The sequence below is a fragment of the Magnolia sinica genome, chromosome 17, assembly GCF_029962835.1.
Source record: "Magnolia sinica isolate HGM2019 chromosome 17, MsV1, whole genome shotgun sequence".
NCBI lineage: Eukaryota > Viridiplantae > Streptophyta > Magnoliopsida > Magnoliales > Magnoliaceae > Magnolia > Magnolia sinica.
Genome location: NC_080589.1, coordinates 9,220,507 through 9,236,947, shown reverse-complemented (window position 1 = coordinate 9,236,947; position 16,441 = coordinate 9,220,507). Strand labels below are relative to the sequence as shown.

Below are 16,441 nucleotides of genomic sequence, written 5' to 3'. Positions count from 1 at the left end.
ACTAACTACTTAACATGGAATTTACATCCCAGTACCTTCTTAAAAGACGTTTTTAATAAATAATCATCAGTTAGTCTATTCGCTGTAAAAAAAAGGAAAACAGGGTCAACCCTCACTGTATACGACTATTTCTTTTAGTTGTGTTTGGATGTTCAATTGAACTGAATTGCAATAATTTCATTCAATGAAGCAAAGATGACTAAAAGTGGAGCTAGCCAAGTTAACAGGTCCATGCCCGGTCCAAAGCCGAGTCAGGTCCCCTTAATTGTAGGACTGAATATAAAAATCCATGTTTGGATACCCAAAATTATCTTTTTTTTTTTTCCCATTTCATCATGTAAATCACATAATACAAAGTATGAACAAATGAACAAGTTTAACTTACAAGATGGGCAGATAATCACAGTTGTTTTTGAAGAACATTTCTGGATAAGTTGCTGAAGATGCCAAACAGTAGATTGGCTCAGAGAAAGAAGATAAAACTATATTCAATGCTTTGGAGGGCACTGGTAACATTCGTCGAAAAACCCAAATGATTTTATTTGCCTAATGAAGTTTGTGCTGCTCGCCCATCCTCCGAAACCGAATCCAAAAACAAGTGCCCATGTTGCTATAACAGCACTTGTCCAGTACATCAACGGTCCACATTTTGCGATCTCATCTTTGGCCTGGGAATAAAATACAAGAAGAGTAGGAAAAATATAAATGCAAAACTAGGTATTTCAGGGACATTTCATCCCAATAGAAGGGTTAGAGTAGTAAGAAAGATACATCATGTTGTGTATTTGTGGCCATCTACACGCCATAACATGTTGCAACATGGTGCGTGGGTGCAAGATCCAAGCAGCGGTTCAGGTGAGTCCCACTAATCCACTGATCAGATGGGACACAGTTGATGAAATAAATGGACAGCTGAATAAAATTTAGGCATGTTTTACTGTGCCATCCACTCATTTCTAATATTACCGCCCATGTGGTAAGTGCACCAACCTGATTCTTGGAAGTAATGTAATTGCACTCAACGATTGCAGTATTGATAATGTCATTGGTTGATATTATCAGTATCGCAGGTCAACGATACAAAATTGACATGGAGTGCCAAAAAAAAAAATCCTTGGTACATTGCAATGTATTGATTGTATTCTGAGATATCGCCCTGTTTTTCTTTAGTAAATTTACTTGGTATCAACGATATCCGCCAATGTATCCCAATGCATCGATTGTATCACAAGGTATCGTGCTTTTTTCTCTCTCCAAACTTCATCCCTCTCTCTCTCTCTCTCTCTCTCTCTCTCTCTCTATATATATATATATATATAAAATCGAAACACATTGTGGGTGGATTTTGATCCATCTTTTGCAATCTTTTGGGAGAAAAATAAATATTTCAAATCGGAATCAAGATTTTTACAGGTCTAGGGCCGGTTTTTATTCAGTGGGTGATTTTGCATTTCCATCTATTTTGTTTTGTTTTGTTTTTGTTTAAATCATACAAAATCAGTGTTAAAAGGTTAGAGTTTTTTTTATTCTTCATGTTTTGCATGGAAAATCAATGATTTGAACATTCAATTTCGAGATTTGAAGATCAGTGATCCGATTTGAAGGAAATTGAAAATTTTTCGAAATTTCCACAATTTCTCCCAAATTCGTTGCAATCTTATGGTACAGATAAGAAATCAAACATGTATGAGGCCTGATTTATTGATTCATATAGTTTTGGTGATTTTGCTAGAAACAATTATTATTTTTAATTAGATTTTTTTTTTTTTCGAAATTCCACTTCCATCAGCATTCAATTAAGCCCAATTTCAGATTATTTTAAAGTGTTTGATGAAATTATGTTAGTGCATTTGATAAAATCATCATCACATGCACTCCCGTTTTGAGATTTGAGGGTAGATGGTTCGATTTGGAGGAAAGTAGGAAAATTTTTGCAATTTCTCCCAAATTAGTTGCAATCTTATTGTTTAAACTCGAAATTAAATATGTATGAGATTTAATCTATTGATTTGTTTAGTTTTGGTGATTTTTCAATAAATTATTTTTCATTAAAAATTAATAAAAATTTATTAAAAATATTTTCCTCGAAATTTCTTTTTTATCAACGATCAATTGATTGCATTTTTAGAGCATTTAACGATGTAGATTATAATTTTGAGCCACCGCGCAATTCTATGTGGGTTTGAGCCACATCCATACACATCATTCATAGGTATATTTCTTAATTTCTAGTTTTTTTTTTCAATATATTGGTTGTATTTTCATAAATGTATTCTTTAATTTTTTGAATTATATAAATTGACTTTGAATATAGTTGCATCAATTTAGTTAGATAACACATAACTTAGGACCCTATACTTAAGAAACCTATTATGTGCATATGTTTTTTGTGATGCCATAATTTAAATATATATATTAATGTCTTTTTTAACAATTCCTGAAGTTTTATTGAAAAATTCGATCAAATTTTCAATGTTTCCCAACAAAAGCAATACATTACTCGATACGATTGATATCTCATGCGATAACTAATACATATTCACATCCTAAGGGTGCAATACCATGTGTAAAACTGACATGGGAAACACTGATTGCACTATGGGGCCAGACCCTCAACATATATGTGAATGAAATTACAATTTGGTTATTTCTAGTGCTGTTTTGGATAATTGAATTGGTCAATGTACAATTCTCCAATAAATGCATTTTAAACTAATATTTTGTGCCTATCAAATTTAAATTGTATGTATTAACCAATCCTAGATTGACCAATACTATGATCCAAACGTGCCCAGTTTCTCTCAGTGCCCAAGATCTATATGCCATGTCAGCAACAAACACAAGAGTTTTAAAACCTAGTGAGTCACTAGGAAACTCGATGAATAATGTAACTAGTTCTCAACTTGGCAAGATTCATTGAGTTGACTCACTGAGTCGACTCAATGTGACTCACGACAACTTGAACCGAGTCACCCACATGAAAGTAGCTCCCTGAGTTAGCAAGTCGACTCGATGAGTCTCCCATTGACTCGGCCGAGTCACTCTCATATTTGAGTTTCATAGAGACTCAGCTCGAATTGACGCAGCTGAGTTTTGAGTACAGTCAGCGATTTTTAGAACTATAGTTGTGACAACTATAGGTAACTTGCATATGTTTATTGAGAGCCATTTTAAACATTTACTAGTACTTATAACAATAATTTTAATAAGAATCGTCTGAGACTACCAACTTGACCACACCCGGCTGGACATCTAGTTTTAAGTTTTCAGGTTTTTGAACTATGATAGTCCTCCCTTGTGGACTCAAAAGCTGTCTTATTTTCAATCAACATTGAATCTTTCATTTCTATAGTAATCGAACCTGGGCTTTTGAACACTAACAAGTGAATCGAAACTCGCCGTATGTTGTTTATAATATTGGAGAAGTAATGCAAAACTAGGATAAGAAAAACAGATAGTTTACTTGCAGTTTCTAATTGCTTCTTTGAACAAGCTTTCATGAAAGCCACACTCGGAATAATGTAGACTGAGAAAGAAATGACGAATGCACCCATGACAGTTTATCGGTCCAAAAAATGGAACTGCCAATGCGAAAAACCAGATAACAAGCACGATTGGCACTCTTGCCAATGCTCTAAGCACAAATCTCCTGCTTGTGTGAACTCCAACGACTTTCTCCCATGCCAGAAATAGCGGGTTTGCACTCAGCAGAAACGCTACGTACTGCAAGGAAAAAAGAAGGGAAGAACACAAGAATGACACCGAAGCTTTTAACAAGTTCAATTTGCCTATGTCACGACTCAAGAGAACCACCACGTCTCCCTCCATTGGGGCCTACATGCAGAGATGGTCAGATAATCAGAACAGTCCGTTCTCTAGGCAAAATTTTGAATAGGCTATGGTCCAAAAATACATTTAAAGGATGTTCCTGACCATTGATTTCTGTATTTAAATGTGACCATAAAAAATCGGGGCCCAGTTCCAGAACATTGACAGTTCCAATTATTGGACCATCTTTACATGTAGGTCCCAATTGGGTGATAGTTCACATGCCACTCACTTGAACCAGTTTAGAGATGAGATCACATAGAAGCTACCTGATGCAAAATCATGGCAATTATGCATACATTTTTCATCTTTGAGGGGGGCAAAATACCGAATGCATTCAACTGTTGTATGAGGATGTCTCCATATGCCCAATAAACCGCAACAGAATTCGGTATAGTTAATAAGTAGATGTACAACACCGCAAATATATACACATACTTGTATTTGTTAGGCTTCCACATGGCTTCCATTAATTCACTGCGACAATGCAAGAGCTGGTGCTATGTCACTGAACATGGCCACACAAGTATTTCAGAATGTAATGATACAACGAAAAAGGAGCATTGAAAAATCTAGAAATGTAATACTAACACGGCGATTTGGCTTCCGAATGTGAAAAGAATGTTTGTGGCTCCAGTAAAGAAATCCACCATGTTTTCGGGTCCTTGATGCTTCACATTTGCGATCTAAAAGTTCGTAACGACATTCTTTTGTGAATTCAAATGCACCCATATTGCTCGTCCAGTCATCAGGTAGGTCACCCAAGTAAGTTGGCATGGACCATTGGCAGTTTTCTTCAGCCTCCACCGTTTATATGTTTATGGCCCACCAGATGCATGGCTTCAGATTTTGGCACATGTGACCAAGTGGGACAGATCCCATGTTTATAAAATCAAGATGCTTGCCAATTAGAATACATAAAAGATGATGGTGTCACCTGACCATGCTGAATAGCAGCTACCGTCATGTAGGCTGAAGTAATGCTGGTTGTCACAATGCCCAAAAATGAAGCAACACGAAAATTGTGAAATGAAGGCAACAGGACTGTTGGAATTGCAAGAGCCCCAAACAAATAAAGCCATTGCCGCTTGTTCCAGTTTGAGTTCATGTAGTAGACATGGCTGCATCAACAGGTAAGAGTATCTTAAGATTTTCAATTTACTGTTGTAACAGAGGAACTTACAATATTTCTACATGAAAAATGTTAATGAAGTTACAGTTTGGGTATTTTGATATGTCCCACTAACATAGTTTTGGGTGTGAATTTTCTAGGCTATGGGACCGGATGAACAAGCTTACTAACATCGTTTTCGAGTATGTTAGTGAGTTCGCTGATTAAACTGAAGTGTCAAGCACGAGCACAACCCCATCTCGAACATAGTTTCAGAGTATGAACTTTCTCATATGGGACCAGCCACAAACTTGCTAAGAGATTAACTGAGATTGTAAGCAACTTTTCCAGTAGTTTTGATATCTACACTTAATCAATGTGTCAGACATGAATCCACGACCATTTCGATGTGAGTATCGAAGCATGAATTTTCACATGCATGCATCACAATTTTCAGTCGCAGACTAACTTTTTTTTTTTTTTTTTTTTTTTAATAATTTTTTTTTTTAAATTTTTAAAGATCTGAATTTTAACAATTTGGGGTTGGTCACACAAATTTAGGATATCATCGAGCGGCTACTTTACCTGGAACATCCTATGAGTTGCAAAACACACACAAAGGCCAGAGCAGTCATGTTGAATGCAAGAACCAAATTACCAAGTGTCTTTCCAGCAACTATGCTGATCACCTCATGATACTGAACAGAATAAATATCAAAATGAAGAATAAGTCACAATAATCTCACATGCACAAAGGTATAACTCATGTAGCAAAAGAAGAACAACATTCAGATGCAGGTTTTAATTTGCTGGTCGTTGATAGAAAAACATCATAAGGCTATCATTCGATGTGTTTGCTCCACGGCTCAAATAGTAAAACTATTAAAGATTGGATTGGCTCATGTTTTGTTCAATAAGTCATATAAATAAAGAAAACTAGAAGGTAGTGTCTAATTATGTCCTCTAATGAAGAAGATGATTTTGGATCGGCTCATGGGATATCGGATTGTTTTACTGTCTTTCAAACAGTAGACTCTTGAAACAATTTTTTATTTTTTTTCTCATGCAAAAAATGACAGGACTTGTTATATCCCCTTCATAATTTAGGGTTTTTTTCTGGCTATGTTTTTTAGGAGTCCTATGACATGATTTTCTTATCTATACTAAGCAGAAGAAATTGTAGTATAGAAGTCATTTGGCTTACGGGTTTTCCACAATGGAAACTCCATTTCTATGTATTTCTTCATTTCCTGTGCTATTTTTGCTATATCTTTCAACTGCATACAACATGTCTGTTGCCACAAATTCTAGTTGGAATACCCTGAGACATCCATGTTTGGGAACAAAATGTTGAATATAGTAGCTGCGACTGAAAATAATCAAGCCGTCCTAGTTGGCGTTCCCTTAGGGTCTGTTTGGATAGGTGTACCCTGAAAAATTAGGATTAAGTGTAATCGTGATTTTGGTGGGCCCCAAGCCCTCCATGTCAGATTCACTGCACCAAAGACGCTTTTTTCCTCCACTTGCAATTATGGAAGTTCAAAAATAAAAAACTAAGCCCACCAAAAATTGCAATTTTAGCAGAAAAAAATGTGCTGCTCTAGTGCAGCAAGTCCTACATGGTGGGCATGTGGCACTATTGCCTGCCAAAATCGGGATTAGGTTTAATCCCCATTTTGCAAAATCCCTGGCCCAAACGGACCCTAAATTGAATATTAGGATAAGGAACACCATCACTGAAGCTACATGCCTACTACATTAAAAATCTGTTTTATCTGATACTTCATTATGACTGGGTAACTCTATCGCAAATAAAGTGCACATGGTCTATGTTTTCTGATAATGCCATGTCTAACCAGAGTTCCGAGTGACCTTCGACGAATGATGGGGCATCTTTAGAAGACTCAAATTCCTAAAATCTACAAAACATGGTTAGAATGGCTGCATCATTAGCTATGGAATCTGAACTAGTTATACAAATCGGTTGTATAAACATGACTGCATAACATTCTATGATGATTAGAGTCTAATGTCAATGAGGTATGGTTATAATTTCCCAGACGGATATAAAATAAGCCTAAAATCCTTCATATTTCATTCACCAAAGAAAATGTGACAGGATATGATGTAATGGTAGTTGAAAGCAGTTAGGATCAGATGTTAGACAATTCATAGGCAAGTTATATTTCAAAAAACTAGAAAAGGGAATTATTGAAGTGTAGTATTTTTCTTATTTCTTATTTTTAGTGCTCCCTCAGGACACCAGACCACTTGTATGATGAAATAGGGTTGTGGGTCATTTTTCTCTGATTGACAATTTTTCCAAATCTATAGCTATTCATAACATGGTATCAGAGCTACGGTTCTCCTGTGGGAGCACTAAAAACAAGAAATGAGAAAAATACCACACTCCAATGGGAGTAAAAGGAAATGATATTTTCATTGATGATCTAATATGCGAGGGAAGATAATCAGAGGGTTTTGTATCAAGAAGCGAAACAATTGTTGAAGTAAAAACCAACCTGAAGAACATGTTTTTCATGTATGGCACCAGTGGCTGTGGTCCTACGCGAAGCCTAGGCGTGAAATAGACTGATAAGATAGACACTCCAGCACCCAAAAGCACCATAAAGAAGCTGCAAACCGATCCCGAACCAATAACCCATTTGAGCAAAGGTGTACGGCAGGGTAAGGATCAAAGATCCAACCTGATCATGAACAATCCACAGAGAAAACACTCCCACTATCATTAAATATGCCATAAAAACTGATAGACTGCTCGAAACTCATAATACATTTCCCCATCTTTTTTTCTCTAAATAAGAAAGAAGTGAAAAGGGATGAATTCTAAACAAATCATCAACAGACCATATTAACATGGTTGATGTTTCGGGACATGACTCGCAAAATTGCAGTGGAACCAATGTAGTTTCACCATTTATCATGCTCGAAATCCTTCTAGCTGGGCTAGAAACAATTTTCATGGTGTTTGGAAATGTATGGGGTTGCCTGGCTTCAAAAAGACCAGGCGTTTGGAAAGCATGGAAAGCGGATTCTGCATAAGAAGGCCACCCTTTTCCAGCCAAAATGATGGTGGATTTCAATTCCAAACACGCGAGAAATCAAGACACTCAGGATTATTACAAAAGAAAACTTGTTTGATTTTGTGGAAATGATGAATTATGGAATCCATTTCCATAATTGGGCACATTTCTCGCATTTGGATCCAAGGAAACGCCTGGAAACACTTTCTCCTTGGGCCTACTTCCGCTGCAAGCATTTCCTCATAACCACTAGCTTTACAGAAAATTCAGAAGGTCCCAACCATATCAGTTGTCTTTCCTTTTCACTCCAACCATAAATTCATGATTCCAGACACGATTAAGAAAATCTCTTTCCAGAGACTCAGTTTCCATGCATTAAAATGTTAATTCCAAAGAAAGAGAGAGAAAAAAAAAAAAAGAACCTGAATAGCAACTGAATTGAGCCAGGCATCATAAACAGAGCCACCATGCCAAACCGCACCATTCCAAACTCTCCGAAACAACGTTGTCTTCTCCTCCGTACCTTTCTCTTCTCTATTGCTTCCTACCATGTCTCTTTCTGCACCTATAAGACGAATCCCCAGTTCCTCTCCAGTCATGGCTGTCACACCAAGAACCCAATTTGAAGAGAGAGAGAGAGAGAGAGAGAGAGAGAGAGAGAGAGAGAGAGAGAGAGAGAGATTTTCTTATAAAATGCAGAATTCAAGAAAGAGAGGAGAGAAAAAAAAAACCATCCAAGTCAGAGAGAGATTTTTCTTATTAAATGAAGAAGTCAAGAAGGAGAGTAGAGAAAAAAAAAAAAAAACATAAACAGAAACCATCCAAGACGGAGAGAGATCATTATAAAATACAGAATTCAAGAAAGAGAGGAGAGAAAAAAAACCAAAAGCCATCCAAGCCAGAGAGCGAGAGATTTTTCTTATAAAATGCAGAATTCAAGACGGAGAGGAGAGAAAACAAAAACAAAAACAAAAACAATCCAAGGCAGAGAGAGAGCTGAAACTGCGACTACGACTAATGAAGAGGGCCATTTTTCGTATTGAAATTTCGACAGGGAGAAGTGAAGAACGAGCTGCACTGAGGTCGGTACTGTGTTGACGTGGCAAAATTCTGTGGCCCCCACCATGATGTATGTGTTATATCCACACCACCCATCCATTTTTACAGATCATTTTATGTTATAATACTAAAAATTAGGCATATCCAAATCTCAAGTGGACCACACCACAGAAAGAAATAGAGACAATGAAGTCCACTGTTGAAACCTTCCTAAGGCCCACCATGATGCTGATTTTCCATCCAATATTTTTATAAGGTCACACAGACATTGAAGAAGGGAAAACAAAAATATTATCTCTATCCAAAACTTCTGTGTCCTAGAAGAAGTTTTCAATGGTAGGTGTTCAATCCCCACTTCTTTCTGTGATGTGGTCCACCTGATAACCATATCTTCCTAATTTCTAGCTTGTAATCTAAAATTATATTTAAAAATGGATGGACGGTGTGGATATAACACATCTATCATGATGGGTCTACAGAACTTTGCCACATCAACACAGTATGGACCTCGGTGCTGTGTTTCTACGCAATCCGAGTCCCGTTTTGAGGGAGACCTTTGCGTAGAGAAAGACTCCAACACTTTGGCAGAGTCTGATGGTTCACACGCATGCACTAAAAAATCTATATGTTTCGCAGAATTAACCAAAACTAGATCGTCCGATCTAGTGGGACCCACTTATTAGGTAATGGACGGCTAAAACTAAAAGTAGCCATTGGCTGGCGTCTGATAGATAAATGTCCAATAAACGGTGGTTAGGATCCTTCGATCAATCTGGATTTAGGTTTGTGGCCTAGTTTCAGTGGGTCCCACGATTTTGAGGGCTTAGTTTGAGTCAACTATATCCGACGTGTATGATTTATGATTGCATGAGTATAAACCACCACGCTCTGCCACAGTATCAAATAACAGGTCGCGGCACAGTACCATCTTTTCCCTCCAAAATTCCATTTTGTATCAATCAGTACCGTGAAAATAAGTTAAGCCCACATGAAGATTATCATTCTTAAAAATCATGATAATCGGCTCAATAAATGGACCACAAATCTACGTTGAATCACACCAATGGTTATCCCTTGATTCCAACTTTGAGACCCACATGATTTTTGTTCCTGGTCATCTCGTCTTACCATTTTCATGGAACCGATTTCCTAAAAAAGTAGTACGTTAGATGTAAAGATAGTGCGGTACCACACGCTGTGGTACCTTGCCTACAGTGATTTCATTTAAGCCAAAACATGGTGGAGACTCATCCACCGCATACATGGTATAGTCGAACATAAATCCAAACCGTTCAAATCTAGGAACCAACAAAATTTCACCAGAAAATAACATTAAATATCATATTTTCTTCTATTGAATTCGGCCCACTGAATTTTTTTTCTATTAACCGTCCATTTAATAGATATTAATTTTGATGGTCAGAATTGCTTGATCATAATGATTTTAGAGAGTCAATCCATCCACAACATGACCTACAATTTAGATGGTCTTAATATCTTAAAATCAGTGACTCACATTCGAGTAGAATAAGTCATTACCATTTTTAAAAATTGCGAAGAACTAACACAGGAATCTCGAATCTTGATTAATCAAAGATGGTTGGTTGGAAAATACAAAGATGGTTGCGGACAGGTAGGGGTTCTGTGGGACCTACCATGATGTATTTTAGTTATCCACGCCGTATCATTTTAAATTATGATTTCAAAAAGAGTCAGATCCCAGGCTCGAGTGGACCACACCATATGAATAAGGGGTGATAATTATACCCACCGTTGAAACCTTCCTGGGCCTACCGCGATGTTTATTGACCATCCAAACTGTTGGCAAGGTCACATGGACCTGGATGAAGGGAAATTACAAACTTCAGCTTGATCCCCTCAAGAAGTTTTTAACCGTGAGGGTTCAATCCTACTGTATGGGGTCCACTTCAGCGTTGGATCTACCTCAATTTTGGGCTCATAAGCTAAAATTATCTTAAAAACTGGATGAACGGTGTGGATAAAGTTTTTACATTACGGCGGGCCCCACAGATCCCTACGTGTACTGATTCCGTCTAGGCGACGCAGGACGCAATCCGCTTCCAGCTCCCTGCCGCATCCTTCGAGAGCAATGCATACACGAGATTTCAGTTCTTAGCATCCAGACAATTGCTCTGGTGTACCACCGTGGACGGATATTACTAAAAAAATCTGATCATACGAAAATCTTAGCCTAGAGATGGACGGTTAGGAAGAGAAACAAATCCGATCAACATTAAACTGAAAAATCTCTTAATTTTGAAAAAATGAATCATCCATTCTTGGATATTTTAGGGACACCATCCATCCACAAAGGTGACCAACAGATCAATGGTCTGGATTACCAAAATATGGGCCCCACTGATCAAAAATTGAAAACTCACGTACACTGCAAAGATGAGCCACGTTCCTTTATAAATCTGTCTTTTCCGTAGGAGCAATCATGCGGTAGCACTGATAAGGTTTTAAATAATTCTTTTTGCCTTTTTTCAGGATTTAGGCCCACTGGGGCCCACATACTGAGCTGGTCGGGAACGGATTGGCTACTCCCCCTGACACCAGCCAATGGCTGATGGTCGGTGCTATGTGGGCCCAACCATGATGTATGTGTTTCATCCATGCCATTCATCTGTTTTTACAGATAATTTTACAGCATGAATCCAAAATTGAGATATATCCAAATCTCAAGTGGACCACATTACAGGAAACAGTGTTGAATGAGGGTCGACCATTAAAAACATTTTGGGGGCCATAAAAGTTTTGGATCAAGCTGATATTTGTTTTTTCTCTTCATCTGGGCTTGTATGACCTAATCAACATATTGGATGTCAAACAAACAGTATGGTGGGACTTACGAGGATTTTAATGGTTGATATCCAATCACTATTGTTTTCATGTGGTGTGGTCACCTGAGATTTATATCCTATTTTTTGGTATCAAGCAATAAAATGATCTATACAAATGGATGAATGGAATGGATGAAACACGCACATCATGGTGGGCCCCACATAGCACCGACCACTAGCCAAGGAGTTAGTGTCAGGGGGAGTAGCCAATCGGTTTCCGAGCTGGTCCGTCTCTATTTTGTACTATATTCTATACGCCTGTTTTGTACTATAATTCTGTACGCCTCACTTTGGGTCGGAACCGTCCACGCTCCGTTCTGTTACTACTGTATTCCGCACGCCCGCTTCAGGAATATTACTATGGACGGATGAGTTTAGCTACCACTCTCTAGAGGAATTTTCCATCAATGAAAAGAAATTTTTTTTTATAGCTTTGATTCTGTTTAAGAATGTCCTGACGTAATCAACTAATGCCACGGCATAACGTGTATATTACTACGTATTTTTACAGGTGACTAAACATCTTATAATAATATTTATAACAAAAATAAAATTTTTTTAGAGACGATCGATACTTTTATAAAATGTTAAGAAACAATCACTTCTAATATTATAAAGGATCAAGATGTGTTAAAAAATACATATATAACAAAAAAAAAATAATTTCAGAGAATATCGATACTTTTATAGAATGTTAAGAAACAGACTCTTCTAATATTATAAAGGATCAGGATGTATAAAAAAATACATATCTAACTGGTAGGGAGTGCTTCCGTGAGGATTCCCACATCAGTGAGAAAACCTGAATCAATAAGGAAAACTAGACTGGGTCACCACCACTCCAAGTATATAAATGACACTTTACGAAGAGTTTTAAACTCTTGCCAACACAACCTCTTTACCCATATCCACTTTTATTGAGCCATTGCCATAACAAGTTTGGAGTTTACCATAGCTTAGTCTATTGCTATCCAATGATATTGTTGCACTGCTGTTAGGAGTAGTATAAATATCCACGATCATTGTTGTCGGATTCCGATCAACCGAGACTATACTTAAAAGATCACAAGGTTCACATTCTGCTGACTAAACACCTCAATTGTATGTGCACATGGACAGTCATAAGTGATTTATCTTTTATTTTCTCTACTTTATATTAATAAATCAATAATTCAACCTTTATTTTTAATATTTATCATTCATTATTGCATTACTGAGAAACTCATGGATTGCGATCACTGTTTGAAAAAAGTCCTTCAAGGTAAAAAGATTTCATCGAAGGACTAACCATCCTCTTCCAAATCGCATGATCACTACAACATTGGTGGATGAACAATTGGATCAATGTTTAAATAATTCTTTTTGCCTTTTTCAAGATTTAGGATTGGGTGTCGTTGCCCACTAGGGCCCACATACTGAGCTGGTCTGTCCCTATTTTGTACTATATTCTGTACGCCTCACCATCTAATTATCGCCAAATCATTGCAAACATTCTACAAGCAGCTGAGTCGGCAACTGATATCCTCATATTTGGTTATATATTGTCACGTTTAATGTATCTGCTCGATAGAAGGTTCGAGTACCCATAGGTGGTGAAATTCCACTAGCGTGAGTGTGTGGGGTGTGTGTGTGTGCGTGCATAGAAAAATAAAATTTATTTTTTTTTAAAAAGGTGCTACTCAATGAATTGCACAGTATTTTCCTTCCCAGCAAGCTCTAAGAACAGCTCCATGTTGTTTATTGGAGAAACAAGCCCCGAGACGACAAACTACAAGTTGACATGGACTTTCCATTCAAACTGACCCTACGGACCATTGCATACATCAAACTGCTAATTGCGTTCGATAAGACATATGAGACATATATTGCTTTTTCTTCATCTGATGCAAGACACTGTTTTGAAGAAAGTCAAAAGTAATCAGCATGGGGAGTGCTAACTAGTTTTGCCTTGACTTAAACTCGAGTAGGACATTTTCAAAATACTCCTCTGGAGATAATCATATCTTGTTCTTTTCCTTCTCCCTTTGTATATTAATGTTGAGAATCCTCTTTACAGTCCCAAATCTTTCATCTCGAATGTCTTGGATAATTGAGCCTTCAATATGTTGATCTTAGACATGTTTTATCCAACAATTCACATATCATCAACATACAATACCAAGATAATGAATTTCCCATCACTCAATGCTCTAAAGTAGAGACAATGATTGAATTCACTTCTAGTAAATTATTGGTTCATCATTAAATAATCAAATTTCTTATACCACTGCTTAGGTGACTGTTTCAAACCGTACAATGACCTCATCAACCCGCAGACCTTATTCTCTAACCTTTGTACCTCGAACCCTTTTGGTTGCTTCATATAGATCTGTTCTTCTAATTCTCGATGTAGGAAAGCAGCATTAACATCCAATATTCCAGTTCAAGATTGTATTCGGTAATTAACACCAATACAAATATGATAAATACTTTCTTGACCACAGGTGCGAAGATTTGGCTAAAGTCGATACCCTTCTTTTGCACATAACCATTCACTACCAATCTAACTTTATACCTATCATGTTTCTTCCAATAAACCTACTTACATCCGATCGCTTTTCGTTTGGTAGGAAGCTTTACCTACTCCCACATCTCATTCTTATACAAAGAATCCATCTCATCTTACATCGGTGTCATTCATTTTTCTGCATTTACATCATCAAGAGCATCCTGAAAAGTAAATAGGTCTCCTTTATCTGTAATGAGGGAGAATGTAATATTTTTGTCATCTCTGTATCTCAATGGTGACCTACGATCTTGTGGTGAATTTCTCTTGACAAGTGGCGTCTGCACTTGCTCCTGTACCTCTTCCTGCAGCTCGGCTTCTTTAAGTGTCTCACCCTCGTTAATTTTTACATCAATTATTGATGATTTCTTTGTTTTCTCATGTTCATCCATATGAAACAAGGAATTCTCTTAAACCTGACGTCCCAACTCACTGTAAATTTCTATGTGGCCTGGTCATATAGCCCGTATCCCTTCATACCATCACTATATCCAACAAAGGTACATTTCTTTACCCTTTGGTCTAGTTTATTTCTCTTAATAGATGGTACATGAGAGTAAGTGTCACAACCAAATACATGCAATCCTGAGTAGTTTATTTGCTGACCACTCCACACTTCTTCAAGAATCCTATAACTAGTAGTCGTAAATGGGAACCGATTCATCAAATAACAAACTATGTTAACAACCTCAGTCCATAGATACTTGCCCAATGCAGCATTACTCAACATACTTTTACCGTTTCCCAAAGAGTCTGATTCATACGTTCTACCACACCATTATACTTTAGTGTGTGCCTAACTATGTCATACCTTAAAATCTCCTCATATTTACAAAACTGATTGAATTTATTTGAAGTAAATTATCCGCCATTGTTTATTTAAGCACTTTGAATTGCCGCCCTGACTGTTTTTCAACCATGAGATTATAAGACTCGAAAGTAGCAAACACGTTGGATTTATTCTTCATGAAATAAACCCATATATTTTTAAAAAAGTCGTTAATGAATGTTACAAAGAATGACAACCCTCATTTAAAAACCATAGGCAACGGATGTTAGTGCACTTATTTGTGGACCTTCTTTGTCAATCACGTGCGTCAGTGTGTCAGGGAGTTGATTGAGCCCTTGGAAACTAGAGACCGAATACGCATAAAGACTTGGAGCATCAAGAAGCAAATTACAAGTATATGAGGTGCCTTGGTGACTCTAACTTTGACCCAAAATAACCCTTAGAGGATCCTAAGCTTATTAAATAAACTCTTTATGATTATCCCTTAATCTTAGAAGCCTAATTGGAACATGATAAATAAGGTTAGAAGAGGTGCAAAGCTATATTTGGAATTGTAATTGCCCAAAAATATATAACAGTTTTTTATGGTTGCTCGATCCCACGGGACATCGTTCTCTGTTATCACCTCGGGAGCTTTCCCGTGCTTTCTTTTTTCCAGCATATAGCATAGGTTGGAGTCAGCGAGTGCAGTGGTTCCCGCAATGTGTGTGAACGCATGACTATTTGCCCTGGTCGTTGCTTAACTATGCGTGAGTCATCAGGTACTTAAGGGGGTCAAGATAGCTCGGTTGTTGCGTCCGCTCTTGCTCCCTGGTCGGGAGGTGGATTTTGCCTTTCCAGTAATCGTATTATGCAATTTATATTGTTGGTTAAGGTCTTGACCTAATTTTTCAAGGAAACGAGTAGACTTCCCGAGTTGTGAGACTTTGGCACAGGCACCACAAGAGCAGAGTCAGTTTGATGCTGTGAAGGAAAATCCTAGGGATCAACATGTTGCGCTTTTGGTACAGGAGTTTGCAGAACAATGGCGGCCCAAGCCTTCTTCCTTCCTTTTACTATTATAAAGTGAATGAAGATACGTCAAGCAAGTTTGTAATGGCTTCACTGTCATTCCTACAAACGGTGTCAAACTGTTGATGCTGGAATTTGGTCTTCCCTGTTAGACAGTTGGGTACCTATAAAACCAGGTGGCAATGAGGG

General features: G+C 37.4%; 2 protein-coding genes across 2 annotated transcripts; both read right to left on the bottom strand.

Annotated features, from left to right (window-relative positions):
• Nucleotides 1–292: 292 nt before the first annotated feature.
• On the bottom strand, nt 293–7,500 carry LOC131231830 (auxin transporter-like protein 2; the record flags this gene model as incomplete). The annotated part of the gene is made up of 7 exons (XM_058228135.1): nt 293–668; nt 3,468–3,723; nt 4,098–4,305; nt 4,420–4,514; nt 4,766–4,949; nt 5,525–5,637; nt 7,462–7,500. Coding segments are annotated over 7 exons (906 nt in total), but the record flags the coding sequence as incomplete, so codon positions are not given.
• Nucleotides 7,468–8,949, bottom strand: LOC131230256 (auxin transporter protein 1-like). The gene is made up of 2 exons (XM_058226085.1): nt 8,406–8,949; nt 7,468–7,647 (listed from the first exon to the last, which is right to left on the bottom strand). The coding sequence occupies exons 1-2, from the start codon at nt 8,580–8,582 to the stop codon at nt 7,516–7,518; spliced, it is 309 nt and encodes a 102-aa protein (XP_058082068.1). The 5' UTR covers nt 8,583–8,949; the 3' UTR covers nt 7,468–7,515.
• Nucleotides 8,950–16,441: the final 7,492 nt, after the last annotated feature.

Excerpts from the sequence above, each read along its gene's own strand:
- LOC131230256 (XM_058226085.1), bottom strand. The coding sequence starts at position 8,582 with ATGACTGGAGAGGAACTGGGGATTCGTCTTATAGGTGCAGAAAGAGAC. Across the intron at positions 7,648-8,405 it reads TCAATTCAGTTGCTATTCAG|GTTGGATCTTTGATCCTTAC; the intron begins GTTCTTTTTTTT and ends GTTCATGATCAG.